The sequence below is a fragment of the Pholis gunnellus genome (assembly GCF_910591455.1).
Source record: "Pholis gunnellus genome assembly, chromosome: 19".
In the NCBI taxonomy this organism is placed as follows: domain Eukaryota; kingdom Metazoa; phylum Chordata; class Actinopteri; order Perciformes; family Pholidae; genus Pholis; species Pholis gunnellus.
Genome location: NC_136546.1, coordinates 7,267,768 through 7,286,002, shown reverse-complemented (window position 1 = coordinate 7,286,002; position 18,235 = coordinate 7,267,768). Strand labels below are relative to the sequence as shown.

General features: G+C 41.6%; 2 protein-coding genes across 2 annotated transcripts; one reads left to right on the top strand and one right to left on the bottom strand.

Annotated features, from left to right (window-relative positions):
• The first annotated feature begins 1,312 nt into the window (after positions 1-1,312).
• fam89a (family with sequence similarity 89 member A) lies at positions 1,313-8,551 on the top strand. Its single transcript, XM_079180565.1, has 2 exons — positions 1,313-1,685; positions 3,585-8,551. The coding sequence occupies exons 1-2, from the start codon at positions 1,437-1,439 to the stop codon at positions 3,885-3,887; spliced, it is 552 nt and encodes a 183-aa protein (XP_079036691.1). The 5' UTR covers positions 1,313-1,436; the 3' UTR covers positions 3,888-8,551.
• A 4,721-nt stretch (positions 8,552-13,272) lies between these two features.
• Positions 13,273-18,235, bottom strand: arv1 (ARV1 homolog, fatty acid homeostasis modulator). The gene is made up of 5 exons (XM_079179796.1): positions 18,097-18,235; positions 17,537-17,656; positions 16,871-17,024; positions 15,224-15,448; positions 13,273-14,010 (listed from the first exon to the last, which is right to left on the bottom strand). The coding sequence occupies exons 1-5, from the start codon at positions 18,190-18,192 to the stop codon at positions 13,886-13,888; spliced, it is 720 nt and encodes a 239-aa protein (XP_079035922.1). The 5' UTR covers positions 18,193-18,235; the 3' UTR covers positions 13,273-13,885.

The following is an 18,235-nucleotide window of genomic DNA, read 5'->3' as shown; positions in this document are numbered from 1 at the left end:
ATTCAATGACAACTTTAAAATCACCTTTTTTGACTAATACTTTGATCTATGAAAGCTGTTGGGTCGGGTGCTTACAAGAAGCACACCATGAGCTTTTATGTAGGAAATGAGTCAGGTTCAATTCATTTCAGTAGAGTGATTAGAAATACCAGGATTCAGGCGCCATCCATCTGCTTTATGTGTGTGTGTGTGTGGTACAGCTCACACTTCTTTTGCAGAGGAGCGTGTGTGATGCTTTTGTGTGTTGATTTCAAGGTTATTGTTGTGTTATTGTTGTGATGGAGCTGCAGGCTGGGGGGGAAGTGAAGCCCACCATCTGTCCTTTATACTCAAAACTATTGTCCTGTGCACACACACTCCCATCATGACCTCAAGCCCTCGGTCTCTCTGCTGGGGGAAACAAATCTATCAATGAGTTTTATTGTAGGCACTCAAATATACACAATGTTCTATTAAACCGATAGGCAGACATTTAGTTTATTGCAAAACAATAAGACCTATCATAAATTCCCTGGTTTATTCAATGAACTTCAGTAAATTATGAATAAACAGCGTCTATTGATGATATTGTACATTTTGTGTTTATCTGTGTTTATCTTATCACTAACTTTTCATTCACACTTAAATGTGTGAGATTCTTCAATTCATTATTAATTTACTTTAAAGAGAAAGAGTGTATTAATTTACCAGTATTTTAAAAGTGATAGCCAAAAGTATTTTATTAACAACAAACCTTGTCTTATCTCTTGTCTAGATGGATTAAGATGATTGAAAAGACAGTTTTCCTGCCTGTAAGTGTTGACATCGGCAGGGAGACGCCCAGCAGTCGCTGTGTTAAAAGGGCAGGAAGCGGATTTTACTACTCATCCACACAATCATCAAGTTAACAATAATAACTCATATACACCGGAAATACAATTCTAAATAAAAGATATTAGGTAAACAACAAAATAGGCGTGCAGTATAAATGAACTAATTAACAAGTTACAGTACAATTACATTCAATATCGTCCAATTTCATAAATTATATGAAACCAATCAAATTGTATAATATCATGAGTGGAAATGGTACATTAGTAAGATGGTCAAATAGTGAAAAATTGTCAAATAGTAAAAAAAACTAAATGAAGGTGTACATTGTGAAATGGGAAAAAAATGCTTTCAGAAACCACAGATTCTATTTTTACATTTTTAAAAAGTAATGTTCACCTGTGATGCTTTTATTTTTATAAGCGTACCGGAAATCCAACTACTTAAATCCGGGTAGCTTGATGTGGCGTCTCTGGCCGCCCTGGGCAGATAAAACCACGACTGTTGCTCGGCTTGTTTGGTGCGGCAGACGGCTGGTTTGTTCTCCGTGTTTACAGTATACAAGGACTCAACAGTCAACTTCAGAGTACATACTAACATCTTATCGCAAAGTAACCCACAGGACGATGAATGGTAAGTCAACGAACGGTTCGGTGGGGGGGATGGCCTGTATCGAGGGTCTGCCCCCGCTGCCGAAGAGCCTGAGCGGCTTGCTGAACTCGAGCGGCGGCTCCTGGAGAGAAATGGAGAGGATGTACGTGAAGAAAGCCATGATCCAGGACGACCTGAGCCGAGGGAGGAACAACACCGACAACCTGCTGGCCCACAAGCCGGCCAACCTCGACGCTGCTCTGGCTCTCCTGCGGAAAGAGATGGTAACATTTCAGGGAGTGTTCACACATCGTTTTTGTTGGAGAAAGAGAGAGAGCCCCGTATTTCACCCTGTTTAATCTCTATGCGCTGCACATTCGTATGCGGCCAAATCCCCCATAGACACGCTGCTAGTTTGATGTTGCCTGGCCTTTGGGCAAACTTACACACTGCTATTTAAACGAAACTTAAAGCCTAACTACTTGAGTTTCTTAATTGATTCGTCTTTTACATTTACCGTACATCGCAATAACGTGATTAAAATATCAACTCGCAGGTGTGGATCTCGCTTCTTTGCAACGACAGACGTCCTGTCCAACCGGACAAGCCCAAAAATGACACATTTGAGATTGTATGTTTGCTGAGGTTATGTAAAGAACCTAATGATTCATAAAAAGTATCTTTTTTTTTTTGTATATGCAAAGTCGTTTGTTTCGTTGAGCATATCAATAAAACGTGATTAAATAACAGCTACAAGAGGGACCAGGAACAGCTTTGTGCTGATTTTTAGTCAAAGCTCAATTTAATTAAGCTTCAGTATCAGAATATTTTGTTCATGAGTTTGCATACATTCTTGCAGTGAACATGTTGCTACATGGGTGTAAACGGAGTTCAAACACTTACTACACACACTCCATACACTCTTGCCAGCAGCATTACAGAACCAGACCTGATTTCAGCATCCATAGACTCCCCCCATGGCTTGTCTAGTCGATACATAACAAAAGTCTGTTTCCTCACAGCCAGCAACTCGGATAAAAGAGGTCAAACTGTTGCTGAAACTCTATCCCTTTGCCATTTGGATGTTTGGTTTGCAGGCTTTATTAAATCCTATTCCTGCCTCCGTGCTCTACTCTCACTGCAGCACGGTCCCTGCTCCAGGCTTACTAGCTTTGTTGCTGTAAATGTATTACTTTTGGGTTTGTAGTTGACATTGTCTAATAAGTTGTCAATGTCCTACATGTGGTAAGCGCCCCAGTTGATGGAGCAGGGTACTCTGTTTCAGCTGTTTCAGCTGACTGACTGTAGTTTGTGTGGAAGACAATGCAGTGACCCTCGGTTCATACTGCTTTGTCAGCTGAGTGGTCTGCAGCAGAAATGCTCTTTTCAACCCTGTCAGTAGTTTTTTTTTTTTTTTAGTTTCCTTGAATTATTAATGTCCGGTTGTGTTGCAGATGAGGATTATTTTACAAATGTATTCTTTCGATACTATTTATAGATTAATTCATCATTTGTAGAAATGACCATCAGGCCTCACTTGTTTGGCAAACAGTCAAAAAGCCTAAAGATATTCAAATTACGAACGCATATAAAATGCAGCAAATTGTCACATTTAAGAGAAGCTGGAACCGGTCAATGTTCGTCATTCTAACCTTTTTAAACGACTTAAACGAGTATTTGATTATCAAAAGAATAGTCCATTTATTGCTTTTTTTTGATTGACAGAAAAATCACCAGTAATTCTTTTGATGATTGATTAACTGGTGAGAGGCTTGGACATGTTTTTGCATCTTAAGTTTGAGGATTTGCTGCATTTGCTCTTTTGGTTTTGGACTGGTTGTTGGATAAAATAATGACAAAGATCATTCTCTAGTGATCTTGAGCTGTTCATAGACTCTAGAGTACCAATCACAGATCATCTCAAGAAAGATTTTACTTATAAAGCATTGTGGAAGAGCATAGTTTACGTTTAGCTCAGGTATTTTTGGGACTTTGTGGTCGTGCATACAGCAGATTTCTGTCAGACCTGCACTGGACAAGTTTGCATTTGCCCTCTTGAACTTAAACGTATCTGTAGTTTAAAACCTGTATTGTAAAAGAAGGAAAAGGCCTTTAAGTTAGTAGTAACGACTCGTTAGAAATGTATCTCTTATTAATCCGGCTCTTAATCCCGGTTTCTCCAGGTGGGTTTGCGTCAGCAGGACATGTCGCTGCTGTGCCAGCTGTGGTCGCTCCACGAGTCGATCCAGGACTACAAGGGCAGCTGCCAGGACCTGAGCGCCGCCTCCAGCCTCGGCATGATGGACAACGGCTACTTCGACGAGGACGATGAGTATTACCCGGAGCCTGGCGCCACCCCCACCGGGGAACAGCCAGATGGAGAGGTTGGAGACGGGACGGCAACAATGGGAGCGTCCAAGAACGGGAGCAGCGGCAGCGGCGGCGGCAAAGACGACAGCTGGGGCTCCTTTCACGTCACCATCTGAGGCCTCGTTGTCAGCGTTGTTCTGCAGATGGATACATGTTTCTGGAGGGGGGGGGGGGGGGGGGGGTGAAAGACTTGAGTGGAGCTGGAGAAGTGTCTCTGGAAACCTTTTTGGTCTCCAAGAAGGAACTAGTTGGTTAGAGGTAGCAGTTTATGGGATGCCGTCACCAGACTAGCCTCCAGCTTTCAGTTCAGCTCCTCCTCAGGTGAAACAAACCCCCTTTCTTGTGCTGCAGAAGAGTTTTTTTTGTTGTTGTTTTTGTTTCTTTGCAGCGGGACCAGGAGCTTCATCAGACTTTGGAGCTGGGTGTTTTGACAGGTCGCTTGTCGACACCCTCTCAAACTCAGGAGTTGAGCTGGATCGTAATCCAGGACTCCCTATACTAAACATTAGGCAATATATATATTATTTCTTTTTATATATAAAAAAAAAAAGCTCTGCTGCTTCTATATCAAGTGGTTTTGCTAGCCAGTCACCCTTTTTTGGCAGAACTTTTTATACATATACAAAATATATGAACAAAGTTGTATTATTTATTATATAATATAAATGTGAATATATTTGCTTTCCTGTTGCTCTCAACGGAAGTGTTGTGCTGCAGCTCTACCCGGGTATATAAGGGTACGTCATTTACTGGTGGGGAATCCCAGAAATTGGGACAAAAAACAAAAAAAAACATTCTGGACTCTGCAATCAGGTGTTGGTGCAAAGAGACGGTCGTCTGCGTGGACATGCTGAAAGAGACTGCGTGTGTGTGTGTGTGTGTTTTAGACGTTCTGGGCTGAAGAATGGCGTGAGAGGGGAAGTCCTCACACCTGCTCGCGGTGTAGAAATGCTCGGAAACAGGGTGAGTTTTGGTACAGCAGTGACTACTGTTACCGCCTTTCTAGAGGCGGCAGACATTTGCTCTGAAAATATGTGAACTGGTCAAAAATGCTGGCGACAGTTTTCAAACGAGTAACACGAGCAGCTGAGTCGCCATGTTCTCCTGTGCAATAGCATCCTAACCGACAACAACAGATCCAGGTACAACGTGCTTACTAGCCAGCATCAATTGAAAAATAATCTGTATAACATGACTTACTCAGCCATTTTACACATAACCAGCTTTGAGACTTTTCTTATTAATGTACTCTTATCGAACACACGCGTGGCCGAGAATTGAGAAATGATGATTGTCTGGGGATCATCTTGTCACGCACTCTACGCCGGCTGGTCGGATGGGCCGTTCATGTATCACAGTGACGCTGATGGAGAAGTGAAGGAGCGTGACTCTAATCGGCCTCTGATGGCCAGCGAGTTCAGCGTTTTGTTTGAACAAGTTTTTGTTCCTGCGCTCACTGTGGCCTTCAAATACTGCTCGCAGTGTAAACACTCAAGCTGTAGGTCAACGCTCAGCAGCAACTATCGGCTGAATACAGGGTACTTTATTTATAACGCTTTGTGTCACACGAAAACTGATCTCACCCTGACGACTCCTGCTCCGCAGCTCCGAGCATGGACTTGCGCTTAACCGGCTCAACACCAGGCTGAACATTATGTTAGACACGTCAGATGTAATGGGTATTCAAGTGTTTCAACACACCTGCAAACCTTTTTCGTTTAACTGTCCTAAAACGGAAGTGAATGTGGCGTTAAAAACACGGTACTGGTCACTAACAAGATTGTAACAGCAAGTGGTTCTAATTCAAGAGATCTAGATGGATCTCTGGCCACTTGAAGTGTTTTTGATTGAAACCCTCCACAAAGGCAGCCTTATTTCAGACTAAGTTGTTTTCTTTTGTTACCCTGCATCATCTACTCTGTGACGGAATGTTCAAATAGTTCTGCTCCACATACATAACGGTCTTCCTTAATCTCTTAGAACTCCACAGCAGAGAGTTCAGCTGCACCTGTAGCATGCAACGCCACCGCTCAACACACAGCTGTTCTATCAGTCAAAAAAAAGAAAAACGAGGTGGGTGAAGTTTCAGTGTTGACATGGTGTCCGCACAGATATCACCTGTTTCGTAGGCTGGTCCGCTATTTGTGTGCTAGTGGAACACAAACCAAAGAAAAGTCCAGCACTCGAGATGAAATGTATTTGGAGCTGCATTAGGCCAGTTTCCCCCAATAATGACCTGCTCTTGAATGATTACGTTTGACTTAAAATGTACAGTACATGATGTCTTGAAGAATGTCTTTTAAACGTGACGCCGCTGTCCTACAGCGGTTCATCTTTCATTGTGGTGATGGTTATTCCCGCTTCATATTTTTAGACGTTTTATTTTTTTTGTGAAGGTCTCGGTTGCTTCGTGTTTGGTGAAACACCTCTGCTTTCGACACCGATGGTGTGTAAGTCAGTATCTGTGACCTCTTATCACACAGACACGACGGCAGCGCAACGTCACACCACCGCTCGCTCAAAAACAACACTACCTACTCGCTTTGAACCTCTTGCGCTGTTAATATCCAAAATGCAAGTTTCTAAAAGGAACCGGAAACCTAAACGAGGTCTTCAGTAGAATACGACGGTGCTGACTTCATCTTCTAATAGATCGACTTGAATGTTTGCTCACTTTTATTTGTTACCAATCTTCTCAGTCCATAAAAGGTCACAGATTATAAAACAAAACCTTTTGTCCGTACAGTAAACCTGCTCCTGGTTGTTACTGATAGAACCAGTCAAATGACCCATCGAGGGTCAGTAAAAACGCCTGTTGTATCTGGAGCTGACAAACAATATAACCGATGCAGCGTAAAACATCTCGGCACAAACTTGACCCCAGATGTTTTATTGGATGTCTACACAATTAGTGCCTTTTGTAAACCTCCAGGTTTCAGACTGTTCAACCTGCGGACGAGAATAAACCGCTCACGGTTTTAGCGCTTGACTCGCTTGACACGCACTTGGTTCTTAACGCTGCTACCTGTAGAATTTTAAAACTTGATGACTTTTGCAACCTCCTAAACCCCCTTACTGGTAGTGTGACACGTCAATATGCAATTCCAGAAAATCTCAGAAAGAGCTGATGGAAAGCTGGTAAGAGATTTGGAGGTTCTGAAGTAGTTTTTTTCTTTTTGTTTTCTCCTGTCAAAGGCTCCTTTTTTATTTTATTGACGAGGATGCAGCTGTTGTGAGCGTTTTCTGACGCTTCCTTCCTCTGAAATTTGAGTTGCTGACGCAGCTCTCTTCCAGCCTTGCTTGATGCTTTCCAGACATTTTACACATCAAACATGGAATAACACAGAACAACCACGGTTCCCTACATTTATTCTGTCAAAATCTAGTTTAATCTTCCACATGAAGCAGCTTTAACGGCCTTAAAATCAGTCAAGTCACTTGCAAAATAAACTACACGGTGCGCTCCTCACTTGTTCACGCAAGTGTTCAACGAATGACTTTGCGCCTGTTTTGTGGTTGTGTGTTAAATATCCCCAAAAGTACAACGACCTGACCCTTTTTGAGTTGGTTGTCGTCACACAGGCCCGCGGTGCTCCTTGTACAGTTGTTTAACTGTCACCAAATCCAGCAGAAGAGAGTAAGAAACGTGCTTTAAATTGAACACCAGCAAGTTGTGCCCAATGTCGTACCGTTAGCGGTTGAAAAGTGTGTTTCCTACCCCCCCCCCCCCCCCCCCCCTCCTCCTCTTTTCACGTGATTGTTGGATGTGCAATGCGCCGATATCATCTCAGGTTAAACTTGTGGCAAAATGTTTTGATGTGTTTTTGTTCATTTCCCCTGATGACAAATGATCAACATGTCCTTTACCGTATATAAATAATCTTAAATCCTTTAAACACGATTGTAAATGTACACAATGTGTCCCCCTCGTACTTACAGCAACTACAATGAATATACTGTATGTAAATGTCAAGTTCTGTTGCGCGTCTCTCTTAATCAAACAGCAAGGGCTTCTTCATAAGGCCGCCATTTTGCACCAACTTTGAACAATCGCACGAAGAAATCAATTGTTAGAAGAGACGGACTCCTTTTTTACTTAAAGTGGCCTCGATAGACCAGAATGCAATGCGACCAACAAAGACTTCCCGTGCTTTGACTAAAATGAGGGGTATTGCTGTAATCCTGGTTCACCTCGCAGTCCTGCTTTAGTGGTTGTCACTAAGCACTCTGGGAAATGTAGGAAGGATGGAATGAGATGAGCTGTAAAAGGGTTTCAGTCATCTAAAAACATGGTGCTTTTGCGTGGCCCCCTGAAGAAAAGCCCCCAAAATCCATTAAAAAAAAGAGTTTTTTCACTAAATGTCAAACTTCTTCTCCTTTTATCTGACCTGTGTTGAGACCCGGGTTTTATCAGTCGAATTGTAGCGCGTGAATCAGCCAAGTGAAACACAAAGAGAGCGTTTTATCAAACACAACGGATCCTTTTTACAGCCGATTATTAGATTGTTATCCACCTTTTGTAATTACTGGCTGCAGCTGTTAAATTTGTTTGAATCTGAGAGCGAAATGTCTGACTTCATATTTATACTGTATATCATTCATCATAATCATTGATTAAATCACTATAGTGGGAAAAGAAAGTTGTTACTGTATTTTTGTGTTGCATTAGCAGAAGTTACTGTTTCCATCCATCATAGTGCATCATACCACTGTTTCTTTGGACAATTAGTCCCAACGCTATCATAGTTATTATACTGATATGAATTAATAAAGTGATTCCATACTTTTCAGGGTTGGAGTGAGCTTTTCTTTTTTTCCGTTCTTCTACACGAAACTGAAGCAATTTGTTAGAAATGAGCTGGTGTAGTTTAGAGTTAAATTGGCCCTAAATGAACTTAAAGTCCGTCCTTGATTAGGAGACAGAGAACTCAAACGCTTTTTTTAGGAAGTTTGTTTTCTTTGCACATTCCTTCCTTCTTACCTTATTCGCCATATTAGTTTGCCGTGTTAGCATGCTAACCGTTGCTAATTGGCTTTGAAGACAACACAGCTGAGGCTGATGGGAATCCCCAGTGGTGGTAAATAATTAAGGATATTCACTGTACTTACAATGTTTAGGTGCTTGTTCTTAACTCAAGTGTTTCTATTTTATTCTACTTTAAACTTCTACATTATATGATAGACAAAGCAACTCCTTTAGTGCAGCATTAAAGTGATGTACACATGGATGCATCAATAATTATAACAAAATAATAGAATATAAATGATTCAGAAATGAATCCTTCTGCATAATGAGTACTTTTGCTTTTAGTATATATTGTGATCGTAATACTTCTGTATTTATATTTAAGAATATTGTTGAATGCAGGACTTTTACTTGTAACAGAGTGTTTATACCGTGTGGTTTGGCCACAGCAGATCTGAATACTCTCCCCCCCCCCCCACCCACCACCACCACCACCACTGGGAATTTCATTAGTTTTGAATGTGTGTCATAAATCAAAGTATTGGACACATTTTGATCTGATCAGGGCCTTTCATCAAGATGAAAAGTTAATTAAACACAATTATTTTTACTTCACCCAGAGGGGAAAGTGCAGGCCTGAACCAATCCATCAAATAGTCGTTGAGATATTATAGTCATGGCTAAAAATGATAAGACAGAAAATATAAACTATCATCCTGATCAACCCCAGTAAAACTCCTTTCAGACCAAACTGCAGTCTTCCGCCTCTCTCTCTCTCTCTCTCTCTCTCTCTCTCTGCTGTCCTACTTCTTCTTTCTTCCTCCTGAATGCGTCCCACTCTGACCTGCATATTAATGCACCGATCTGCATTTTGGTCCCCGCGTAGCCGCCGTGCCGGAGCAGTTCCGGTTTAATTGATCATTACTGCAGCAGGATGTGACGGCTTTGATGTTGCGGCTCCTGATGCTGGGAGCTTCGGATGAATTACTGATGACGATAACACTGTTTATGTTTTCACACTCCGAGACTCTTATTTCAATTCTCACAAACCTCCCTCGCTGTGAGACCGAAGAAATGGGTCACGCAGCAGTGGTTTCGTCTCCGTATGTGCGGCATGTTTTCTGCTGTGGTATATCACTGCTTTGTGCATTTTTGTCAATTAATTTATCTCAATCTGGCAGTTCAATATAGTCTGATAGGTGTTTCTTAAAATATGTAATACCAATTTAATAGTAAGCTCTAACATATGACTCAGTCTTGTAAACCGTTGGTGTAATTGAGTATGACTCAAGTAACGTGTGCTCACAGGTAAATATTGTACTATTTACTCCTCCAGTTCAATCATCAGACAGCTGAATACTTGGCAGATTATACGGTAAATTTTTTATTGGAACATATAAAATACGAGGCGATTATACAGCAAATCAAACAACTCTACAAAATAGGTCAAATCAGCTCAAGTGCAAAAATGCTGCTCACATATTAAATGCAGTATTTTCCATGCATAATGACTAGTTTTACTTCTGTACTAAAAATACATATTTCTCTTATAACTATATACTTTTACTCAATTAAGCCATTAATACAGTACTTATATCGTGGTGTTTTTTACTTTGTTTTCTTATGTACTCCTTTGCTTTTTGAGTTTTGTCGTTTCTGGCTTTGCAATACCAACACATTTAGTACTAATAATAATGGTGTGCATTCAATGTTTGTCCCTCCACTCGCCCTTTTCAGCTTGTTCACCCCAAATCCAGAAGTATTGAAAAGCAAACAAGTCGATCTGCATCTGACGTCAAATGAAAGGACTAAATATAGCCCCATGTATCAGAAAACAAGTCATTTAAAAGCTTTCTGAAAGAGCTTTGACACATTCTCTGTACAAAGGCCCCCTCTCTCTCTCTCTCTCTCTCTCTCTCTCTCTCTCTACTGTGCATCATGTGAAGCCCATGTTTGTCTTTCTCTCCCTCTGCTCTCTGTGCTCTGGTCTCGTGCTGCCCGTCCGAGCGTCTGTTGGGAGATTAGAGCAGATTAACATAATCTTGGCTGAGAGAGCAAATCCAAGGTGCGCATCACTCTCTCCACAGGGACGGATGGGACAGATTGCCACGTCAGAGCCGGGCAGTGTGGACCGGCTGAAGGCTGGTCTGTCACAGTGACATGAGTGAAAGCTGTGCCTCTGCATTAGGTAGCGGTAACATTGCCAAAAGTGAACATTTGCAGATTTGTGTTGATAATTCCTGTAAAATATTGCCAAAGAGCATAATATTTGTCTGCAAAACAATCCCCCGAGGCAATCTCAGTGAGGCCACTCCATGACAGACATGCCGTCTCTTTGACTGTAAGAGTTAGTGCGCAACACATTTCCTGCTCATTTAATAGCTCATCATTTTCATATTTTGATGTCCTCGTGCAATTCTGTGTGCTGCATCCTGCTGACATCAAGACTCAACTGCAGTGCAACCGCATCTCGGGGACGCCTGCAGGGAATGTCTTCACAATTCGCACAGTCGTCCACTTGGACTCGAGGATGAACTGATTTCGGTGGTCAAAGTGGACTAGCCATACCTGAAGAATTCATGTGCTATTATGAGAATTTCACAAAAATGTCAAAAAGGATGAACGATGAAGTGATGACAGTTTAAACAGGCATGGATTTAAACCGGAATCTGATTGGTGGAGGCACACGACTGCGACGATTGGATGGGTTCCCATGAAATTTGGTGACATTCATGTTCCCCACAGGATGAATTGTTGACTTTTCATCAAGTGCCAAACTAAAAACAAATCTTAATTTTTCCAATACTTTGGTGTATGATCGACATTCCATTGACAGTAACTAGCATGCAAGCGGGCTAAGCTAAGATGGCGAAGATGGTCGACGTGAGCATCAAAGTTGCTAAACATCAGCATGTTGTGATTGTGAGCGTGTTAGCATTTTGCCTTTAGTGGCATTGAACACGCTTAGCTGCTAGCCTGGCTAAATTAGACTCTTAGTGATGTTGTTTTACGTATGCAAAAAGAAAATCTAAAGAAGCATGTTCATCCATTACATGCTGTCACACTAAAACCCAACAGAAACCCACCTCCATTCAAACATACTTTCTTATGATAGTTTCCCTTTTCAGCTCAGATTATGCTATTTGACACATATTGGCCAACTGTTTAGATGAAAACCTACTTCAACTATGACCTCCCGTCTGTACTTATTAGGTACAATAACTTTTTCAATGTCAATTTCCAGCAAAGGGTTTCTACCTCCAGTGTGTATTGACTCGAGGTTGGATTTGCCCTCCAGCTTCAGCTCCTTGGCTTTCAAGACTGGTAAAAGGCCGCGAGGTGACTGCTGTTACAGTAATCCGATTAGTCAGATTAAACCACTGCATGCCACGGTAATTGACCGACACTCCCCAGATTCCACATTTAGAAGGTGCCTCAGGGCTTTGTTCACGAAGGCTTTGTCCCGTAGAGTCGAACACTGTGTCAACAAGTTATACAGACACAACACGCTTGATTCCACCTGTAGTGCATCAATTAAAAGACAAAAAACAAGTAGGCTTGCCGTCTGAAAAAACACCAGCTACACACTCCTGCCGAATAAGACGGAGTGGATTCTGCTAAATGTCTGTGCTGAAAGCTGGAAAAACCATCCAGACTGTGTTGATCTCCGCAGACTGGAGCACACCCGCCCAGGGTGAGGACACCTAACAGAACATTCCTCACTCGTTTGCTGTCTCCTCAACTATTCACCGGCCTGCAAAAACATGTGCAGAGGCAGCACACGCATACAAATAATACTGTTTTGACAGCACATACGGCAACATTTATATCTCTGCAGCTGGCGGCAAACTCACTCCACAAGTTTGTTTCACATAATCCATCACAGAAGTCAAAGTCCCGGGCCAAACTTCAGGGCTCGTCTGTGACAGAAAGCCACGTCTATTTCAACATTCACTTCTCTTGCAACAGTATCGGCATTTAGGATATTTTCTCTGATGAACCTTAATCTGAAAACATAGGACACACAATAACAAATATTAAGGCGGTCAAGAGACAAACTTTACTCTCTAAAATAGTTTAAATTGTTACATTTTTTGAAACTAGAGCGTCACATTATCAGCGATCTTGAAGAGAGTATCATTAGATCTCGTGGGGCGACTCCTCTGTCAGCAGATGGTTTTGTTCAGAAAGGATTCCGCCTCGCCCCTCGTGGCGTGTCCGGCCTCGCAGCGGTTCATAACAACGACTCGACTCCCGCAAAGACTGCTGGGGGGGGTCGGGTTCAGCTCTCCCTTCGTAAGTGCAGTGGATGAATTCCCCTCATTCCACTGACCCGCGGTCTGCTTCAGATGTCCGTTTACAGACAAATACATTCCATACATTTGTAGACTTTAGCCACATGCTTCACAATGATTACTTTAAGTCAGATCTGGCGAGATGCCTGCTGCAGTTTAGTGTCAAAGGATTTTACTCAGTCCCTCATCCATCACGATGACACGTGTACGTTTTTAGCATGGCAATAAATAAAGGGAAAGTCAAATACGTCTGCTTTATTTATCCACTTACCCCCATTCCATTCTCACAACTCAACCTGTGTGTGTGTGTGTGTGTGTGTGTGTGTTTCTGTGTGTGCGTGTGAGTTAAGATAAGCATTTCACCAATGAGCCAAAGAATGTGAAGACTGTCGTCTGGGTCCTGTCCAAACAGAGAAGTAGTTATTGTCAAATTACAACCTCGGGGTCCGTGTTTGTGTAAATCGTAGCGGTGATTTAGATCAGGGGACGTTCCCCGTGCTGGAGCTCCTCTCTGTGTGTCTGTCTCAATAAAGTAATACAATAAAATAAAAAATCTCAAAGGGGGTCGAGAAGTCATTGTCTACTTAAGAATCAGAAAGAAAAACAGCGACTCCTCGACATCCTCCCAAAATAAAGACGGATCTTTTTCTCTATAAAGAGTACAAAACAATCTCTTCTGCTGCTCTCTGTCTCCGTTTGACAGCTGGCTTTGTGGAGCAAAAACACTTCAAAAAGACATTCCTTCTTCCAGCCCCAGAGTGTTCATTAAAAAAACGTCTTCTCTCTGGCACAGGCTGTGGCGTCCGCGACCGCTTGTTGCTTCCTGCGATAACCGACATTTGCCTCACATTCATTAAAATGTCAACAGGTCCTGGACGCTCCATGGAAGCTTTGTACAGGCCTGAGCCACGCAGGTCTCCGACAGCAGGCCTAAACACACGGCCATCAGCGACAGACGTCTGCTGCTGTTCAGGATCACTGGAGGAGAGATGGAGGAGAGATGGAGGAGAGATGGAGGAGAGATGGAGAGAGAGACGGATGAGACGCTCACTTTTTACAGAGAAGGTTTTTGTTTTCATGTTAATCAAAGTACGTCTATAATCTGATCTCATACAAAGAATGTGCAAACCAAAAAAAAGTTCCGTTTTTAGACCTTCAACAAGCACCTTCTTGCCAACTGGTAGAAAACAAGACGCAATATGATACCGAAAAAGACTAAAAATAAAGCGGTGAAAAGACTTCGTTGCACTTGGCATCAGACATGCTCTCTAATTAGCTCTTCCTGAATGTGACGTGCAGACTCTCCCCCATCAGAGCAGCAGACCATAAATCACTCCACAACGTGTCGTTGTTTACTGCTCACAGGCGAGCTGCTAAACACAATGAGCAGATCTACGTTTCCAGAGCTGCTGAAGAAATAATGATCCAACTGTTGTGTTATGTAACGTATTTGTTTTCGATGTGTCGGGGTTCTATGTAGAGGAGGAGCACCCGGGGGGGGGGGGGGGGGGGGGGGGGTTGTTAGTTGCCACCTGCTGGTGCTTTAAAAGAAGATTGAATCCCTGATGTGTCTCCCAAGGTACAGTTTAAGGGTCTACCTGTTCCTTCAAATTAAAAGGTGAATCCTAATTTCTCTCAGGTATTTTCTTGGTCAGTAGTGGGTGTATCAGAAAATAAATAATAAACTACAACAATGATGTGTTTTATATTTACAGATTTGGCCTTTTTAAACAAGTGTGAGTGTCATTAGTAATTTAACATTGACCATGACTATTATTATGAAATCATTGTGTAAAATCTGCGTTAAAGGATTTGCTAAAACACTCTTTTAATGTTCTATAAAAGGCATACGGCTGTTTCAAATTATCCACAATAAACAAAAACATTTAGGGAAAAGCTCTAATTTACAGTAAGTTCAATATATTGAATATTGGTACAATATATCTACATATCTGTGTTTATTTCATCAAAGCACTGCCTAAAGAAATAATGACGTATTTTCATTCCAGTTAAGAAGGCTGTGTAAAGTTACCTTAAATTGCCTTTTCTCAATTGTTTTTACATACTTACTTAAATTCCCGAGGGGGGGAAGTGCTTGAAAACATTAGCTTTTATCCATCTATCGTCTATCTTCCTGGCTGGATAACGTCGGTGTTCGAGAACAGGCCCTCAAACAGACGCGTCCTCTTACCTCTGATGGCCTGTGAGTTGGACGTGAGCACAAACAGCTTGATGAGGCCCAGACAGAGCGGCGAGTGGTCGTGCTCCCAGATGACAGCGGGGATGAGGAGGACCTTGCCGTAGCAGGACAGCAGCAGGGCTCTGAGGAGCAGGCTGAGCTCGAGGGTCCCGCCGCGCAGACGCCCCACCGCCACCCAAAGGAACCACAGCACGCTGCCGCAGAACGCCGCCAGCTCTACGCCACCAACAGACAGACATGTCAAGACACATAGAGATGTATTAAGGGATACAGTATTCTTTAGAACAATAACAGGTGAAAATGCAGCCTCCTCCGTGGGTCTGCAAGATTCAGCCTTTACCTACAAAAGCAACATTTAGGGGATTTGTCATTTCTATTGTTTATCCTATAGAGGGCGCTGGACTCCAGGATGGTGCTGAAATGATTCGCTGACTGACAGAAAATTCATGGACAACAGTTTAAGCCAATTAAGTCATTTATCAAGCTAAAATATTCTCTGGTTCCAGCTTCTCAAATGTGAGCATTTGCTGCTTTTCTCTGTTTTATATCATTTTAAATTAAATATCTTGCGTTTGGACTTTTGTTTGGTAAAAACAAGTGATTTAAAGACAGCACTATGACCTCTGGGAGCGTGTTGATTTTACAGGCTAAATGATTATTACAACAAAAAAACTGAAAAAAATCAACAGATCTCAATAATATAGAGTAGTCATTAGTTGCAACCCTACAAAAAGGTAAAAATTGAACGTTTTTTCAGTTTTGTTCAGGTTTGCTTAGATAGAAAACATATTTTTTTAAGTAGCAAAATAAAGAAGTAACTAAAAGTACTCTGTAAGTAAAGGTCCTGCACTCAAAATCAAGTATTAGCATCAAAATATACTTCAATATACTCAAAATATACACCAAATGGTACCTGTACGGAGCACTCATTTATACTCACACTGATGTGCTAAGTATAAAATACTATTATCTATCTCCTTTGTAGCCTTCTGTAAATATAAACTATGAATACAAATGCCATTGGGAAACAAACAAATGTGTTTACTGTCAATACTCATAATAGTATCAGACACCAATAATTTAAATGAAGACGACATGAACTTAGTTCCTGTATTGTCCTGTAAACAAAATACAGCATATTGCAATTACAGTCCTCTAATTCTGCGTTCAAGCTCTGATATCAAAGGGATTTAACTGGTTACAGGTGTTTTCACAGGTGCATTCTGGGTGCAGGTGATTGATAATTGAGTGTTTAGCAAACAACCCACACAGGCTTATAGTTTGGATGTGCCTAATGTAGATAATCATGTGAAGTTATTTTCAAACATAATGTGAAGCAGACAATGTGCTTATGGTTTAGCTTTACTGGTCAAAAGATTCTATTTTTGATTTCTATAATTGTGCCACAGGTACCAGTTTTTGTGTCTTGGCAGTTAAAAGAAACTGTAAGATACACGCAAGATGACACCGTGAGGTTAATAGCAGCGAGTCACAACATCTAGTATGAGAAAACGCTGTACACCAGAATAACCTATAACGTTGCAGCTCAACTAATACATGTACTTAAGGACAGAACTTAAAGTAAATTGATACAAACAATAACAGACGTGTAATGGAGCTCCGGTTTCATCGTCTTACCGAGGGCGGCCAGTCCAAACATGCCGTAGAACTCCCATTCCTTGGTGTACCTGATGATGTCAGCAGGGTCACTGCTCTGCTCGGAGCCGTGCAGCAGGGACCACCTGAGGTAAGCCTCGCACAGCAGGCAGAACACACACAACTTCCAGTGGATCTGGAGAGGTGAAGAAGATGTACATACACACACACATGAAGTACACCGGAACACCAGTGTCGGAAGCAGTATTCAGATCCCTTACTGAGGTAGAAGTACTATGCTTATAACACAGTATTACACTACAAGTAAAAGCTCAGAAAAACAGCTGTCAGATTGGCAACACTTCATATTCCAGCTGATTTAAGAAGCTTGGAATAAATTAAGAAGTAGGAGAATATTTTCAAGACATAAAGGAACGCTTCATCCTTCAGTTTACTACAAATCACCATATTTGGATATACATGGTATTTACTGGAGAGGAAGGATCTGAAAAATGTAATCTGAAAGGTAACTAAAGCTGTCAGACAAATGTAGAGCAGCAAAATATACAATATTAGTATCTTATCTGCAATGTAGTGAAGTAGAAGTATAAAGTAGCAAAAAAGTGAAGTACCTCACATTTGTAATTAATACACACACAGTTATATACATTATTGTTTGTGCACGTGCAACAGGACTAGTTGACTTACATTCAAGGTTGTGTTGAACAAAATGTGTCTGAAAGCCTGCGTCTTGCACAAAATGGCATCAATCAGGATGATTACTGGGTCATATTCAATGTACTTGTCCACTGGCTTCTGGCACGACTCCTGGAGATACACACACACACACACACACACACACACACACACACACACACACACACACACACACACACACACACACACACACACACACACACACACACACACACACACACACACACACACACACACACACACAGGTAACGTCAACTCCAGCTAGTAGAGATACTGACGTATTAATCTGAAATGTCCACCTTGCTGTTAAGGGATTAACACGATACTATTCGGGAAATTATCCTAATCATTTATAGAAGAGTGTTCAGGCATGTTGTCCAACTTGTGTTAGCCATATACAGATACAAACGTAAAATACTTCAGTTTTAGAAATGAGTAATGTTAGATCTACGTTAACTTAACCTAGCTGTTCCATCTTTGAGGCAAACATTGTTAGCTAGCATTTTCATAATAAATAGTACTCAAATCCAAGAAGTTAATAGTTAACGCACACATATTGTTATCTTCAGGATCCCGTGACTGTAATCCCTGTGTAACTCCAGTGCCTTTTCGTTACATTCAACACATCTAAATTCATCTTTCCCCATTCTTCGCCCTGTAAACTGCTAGCTGACTACAATACAAAACACC